This window comes from Salvia hispanica, chromosome 5, assembly GCF_023119035.1.
Source record: "Salvia hispanica cultivar TCC Black 2014 chromosome 5, UniMelb_Shisp_WGS_1.0, whole genome shotgun sequence".
Lineage (NCBI taxonomy): Eukaryota > Viridiplantae > Streptophyta > Magnoliopsida > Lamiales > Lamiaceae > Salvia > Salvia hispanica.
In genome coordinates this window covers 13,653,388-13,657,272 of record NC_062969.1, presented here as the reverse complement: position 1 = coordinate 13,657,272, position 3,885 = coordinate 13,653,388, and the positions used below count along the sequence as shown (strand labels likewise).

The 3,885-nt window shown below is 41.6% G+C and overlaps 1 protein-coding gene across 1 annotated transcript; it reads left to right on the top strand.

Annotated features, from left to right (window-relative positions):
• The first annotated feature begins 628 nt into the window (after nucleotides 1-628).
• LOC125186303 (proline-rich receptor-like protein kinase PERK1) lies at nucleotides 629-3,638 on the top strand. Its single transcript, XM_048082653.1, has 8 exons — nucleotides 629-1,323; nucleotides 1,475-1,984; nucleotides 2,052-2,138; nucleotides 2,256-2,326; nucleotides 2,435-2,511; nucleotides 2,662-2,809; nucleotides 2,904-3,065; nucleotides 3,147-3,638. Exons 1-8 carry the CDS (start codon nucleotides 807-809, stop codon nucleotides 3,420-3,422), a joined length of 1,848 nt encoding a protein of 615 aa, XP_047938610.1. The 5' UTR covers nucleotides 629-806; the 3' UTR covers nucleotides 3,423-3,638.
• The last annotated feature ends 247 nt before the right edge of the window (nucleotides 3,639-3,885 follow it).

The window sequence follows — 3,885 nt, the reverse complement described above, 5'->3', positions numbered from 1 at the left end:
TAATTAAATATCTAATGTCATAAGACATTTAATAACATATGAATGATTTAATAATATATCTAAGGGTATGCTAAAAATGTCGGACCAATGAAAACACATTGATTTTGTTATGAATGAATTGATTATATCATATCCACACACTCTTCCAAAATATTTTGGTGAGAACATTCACGTAGTAATCCTTCCGTCCCAAAATAATTGGCACTCTTACTATTAGCACGAGTTTTAAGAAATATAAAAAAAAGTTATTTGGAAAAATTAAATGTGAGATCCACTTTTTATATTGGTTTTATTATAAAATATGAGTGACTGAGTGAAGTGAGTTAATAGATAAAAATGATAATTATTGTGAGACAGATAGAATAGTATTTTTCAAATTTAACAGGTTGGTAAATTGGAATTTCAAGTAAAAAGAATTCAATTATGAAGATTTTACAAGGGGCAAAACGATAAATAAATATTCCCACAATTCGATAAATGAAGATGTAACATTATGTCCATAATTTTAGTAAATAAAAAATTTGAAACGCGGTATTAGCTAGATCTGAGCACAACAGAAATGGCAAGTAACATTTCAAAAAATTTAAACAGAAATATAAAAATATCTTCATGTTGCTTCAGCATTCATCCAATTATGAAGAGTTCAAACTTACCAAAAACAGAGCACCACCGGGTAAAGCAATGGCAACTCTCAATCTCTTTCTCTCTCCAAAATTCACCTCACCTCTCTCAAAGTCAAAACATTCCATCACATAAACTCCGCCCACGCAAATTTACAAACTTAATTTCATAAAGTTTATCCAAAAATGTCATCGCCGGCGCCCTCTTCGCCTCCGACAAACACCACCGCCCCACCGCCCGCCGCCACCTCACCTCCGCCGCCCACTCCCACAAGTCCTCCACCACCTTCGCCTTCGCCTCCGCCTCCGATACCGCCAACTTCAGCGCCGCCTCCTACCACCTCCTCCCCGCCGCCACCGGTACCGTCAGCTCCTCCTCCGTCGACGCCTACAACCCCGGCAAGCCCCCCCCCACCGCCCATCACCACCCCATCGCCGCCTGCCCCGACCGTTCCATCTGGATCCCCTCCGTCTCCGCCGGCGCCCTCCGGCGGCGTCTCTCGCTCACCGCCGACTAGTAGTCGATCTCCGCCGCCGCCTTCGAAAGACTCGGGGTCATCGACGGGGTTGGTGGTTGGGATTGCTCTGGGAGGCGTTGCATTGGCAGTGATTCTGATCTTGCTGTTTATATTCTGCAAGAAGAAGAAGAAGAGAGTGCAGCAACATGACTATTACGTGCCTCCGCCGCCTCTTCCCTATAAAGGTGATCAATTTAGAATTGCAGATTCTTTGATTAGTGATGGTTAAATGTTGATTTTGTCACCCGTTGCAATTCCGATTCAATTTAAAATCCCCTTTCTCAATTTAAATTTTTGATGCTGAAATTGTTCAATATCTTTACATTCTTTTTCCAGCTGATCACTATGCTGGCCAAGTACAAAATTGGCAAAGCAATGCTCCTCCTCATCATGCTGTTTCAATGCCGCCTGTTGGTGCTTCGAGGCCTCCACTCTCACCTTCTCCTTACATGAGCAGCAGTGGAGGTTCTGGTTCCAATTACTCAGGCTCTGAAACGCCCCTTCCGCCGCCTTCACCTGGCATGTCTTTAGGCTTCTCGAAGAGCACATTCACATACGAAGAGCTGGCAATGGCAACGCAGGGATTCTCGGACGCCAATCTGCTTGGGCAGGGAGGCTTCGGTTACGTGCATAAGGGAGTCCTTCCGAATGCTAAGGAGGTCGCAGTTAAGCAGCTCAAGGCTGGAAGCGGACAAGGGGAGCGTGAGTTCCAGGCGGAGGTCGAGATCATTAGCAGAGTGCATCACAAGCATCTCGTCTCTTTGGTTGGATACTGCATCACCGGAGTTCAGAGAATGCTCGTCTACGAGTTTGTTTCAAACAATACCTTGGAATTCCACCTTCATGGTTAGTAGCTGCTTTGACATTTCAACTTTGTCTATACATGAAACCTTATGACTTTGACATGTTTTAGGTAAGGGAAGACCAGTGATGGATTGGGCAATGAGGTTGAAGATTGCTCTAGGTTCAGCAAAAGGACTTGCATATCTACATGAGGATTGTAAGTATAATGAGATCCATAAATACTGTTCATCCTGTTTCAATTATAAAAAGGTGGAATATGGTTACACTACTTCTCTTCTATTTTGTTTTAAAATGCTTTTTTTTTTCTAATCAGGTCATCCAAAGATCATCCATAGGGATATCAAGGCCTCTAATATTCTTCTGGATTTTAACTTTGAAGCAAAGGTAATATCTTCAAGCTCGTGTCTGTTATTTTCTCGAAAATTAATGCTACCAGGGGGATTTTTCTCAGAGATGGGGTTTTTGCTGATGCTATGTAATTTTACATATCAGGTTGCAGATTTTGGTCTTGCAAAGTTGACTTCTGATGCAAATACTCATGTCTCTACAAGAGTGATGGGAACTTTTGGGTATGAAATACTTCTCTTTTGTTTTACTGTTTAACTGTAAGGTTTGTTTATATGTATGGATAGATAAAATATTCAGAACCCTCTCTCCCAAACTGATTTTGCAAGGCACTGTGTTTGAACTGATCTCCGTTCAACTTTTCCGTGCAACAGGTATCTGGCTCCAGAGTATGCTGCCTCTGGAAAGCTAACTGAAAAGTCTGATGTGTTCTCTTATGGTGTTATGCTTCTCGAGTTGATCACTGGACGCAGGCCTGTCGACTCAAATCAAACTTACATGGATGATAGTTTAGTCGACTGGGTGAGTTGAAACAAACAAAAATTACTTTTGTAGTGACATCTGTGCATTACGTATCCATACGCATAGATGCTAACACGAAGCAATTTTGATACAGGCGAGGCCGTTATTGACTCGCGCTCTTGATGATGGGAGCTATGATTCTCTCATCGATAGAAGGCTGGGAAGTGATTATAATAGGAATGAGATGGCTCGGTTGGTGGCGTGTGCTGCTGCCTGTGTCCGTCATTCTGCAAGGCGTCGCCCGAAAATGAGCCAGGTATAGTGATGGCGGCTCACATCTCTGTGTTTTTTAGCAACAAAGATGATATGCTTACCTATCTTGTAAACCGTGGCACAGGTGGTGAGGGCCTTGGAAGGAGACGTGTCGCTGTCGGATCTGAACGAAGGGATCACGCCTGGACACAGCACTGTGTACAGTTCGAATGGAAGCACAGACTATGATGCAGCGCAATACAACGAGGACATGAAGAAGTTCAGGAAAATGGCGCTGGGCACGCAGGAGTACGGAAGCAGTGGCCTATACAGCAATCCGACAAGCGAATACGGGTTGAACCCGTCTGGCTCGAGCAGTGAAGGCCAACAAACAAGAGAATTGGAGATTGGAAGGAGATGAAAAGACATTGAAGGTTTCAGCAGTGGTGGTGCTTGACACATTCCTTAACATCAACCGTGTATGTTCATGCAAGATTTCAAGGATTGCATGTTTTGCCTTTTTCAATACCTAATTTTTTAAATTCTTCTTTTTTCTTACTAATATTAAATTGTATTTATAATGTGTTATAAAAAGCTCATACATATTCTTTTAAAGAATTTTTTGGCTTTGTTTAAAGTTTTTTTTTTTTTTTAATATTGAAATAAAGTCGTGGAATATAGTATTCATGCATATATAAGTCCACTTTGATTGATTTATTTATTTTTGGCTTGCTGTGATCCAGCTGGATTATTGAGTTTGGATGAAGAGGCATATTTGTCATTCAAAATTCTTTATTATGGAAAAGAAAAAGTTCATGTTTAGCTGGCTGGATTGAAATTTGGATAATGTTGATTTAGTAGAATTTGGGTGTTACTTTCAAATG

What these genes read in the sequence shown, in the direction of transcription:
- LOC125186303 (XM_048082653.1), top strand. Translation starts at nt 807, where the DNA reads ATGTCATCGCCGGCGCCCTCTTCGCCTCCGACAAACACCACCGCCCCA. An exon ending in GCCGCCTCTTCCCTATAAAG is followed by an intron (nt 1,324 to 1,474) that starts GTGATCAATTTA and finishes TTCTTTTTCCAG; the next exon opens with CTGATCACTATGCTGGCCAA. An exon ending in AGAGTGATGGGAACTTTTGG is followed by an intron (nt 2,512 to 2,661) that starts GTATGAAATACT and finishes TCCGTGCAACAG; the next exon opens with GTATCTGGCTCCAGAGTATG.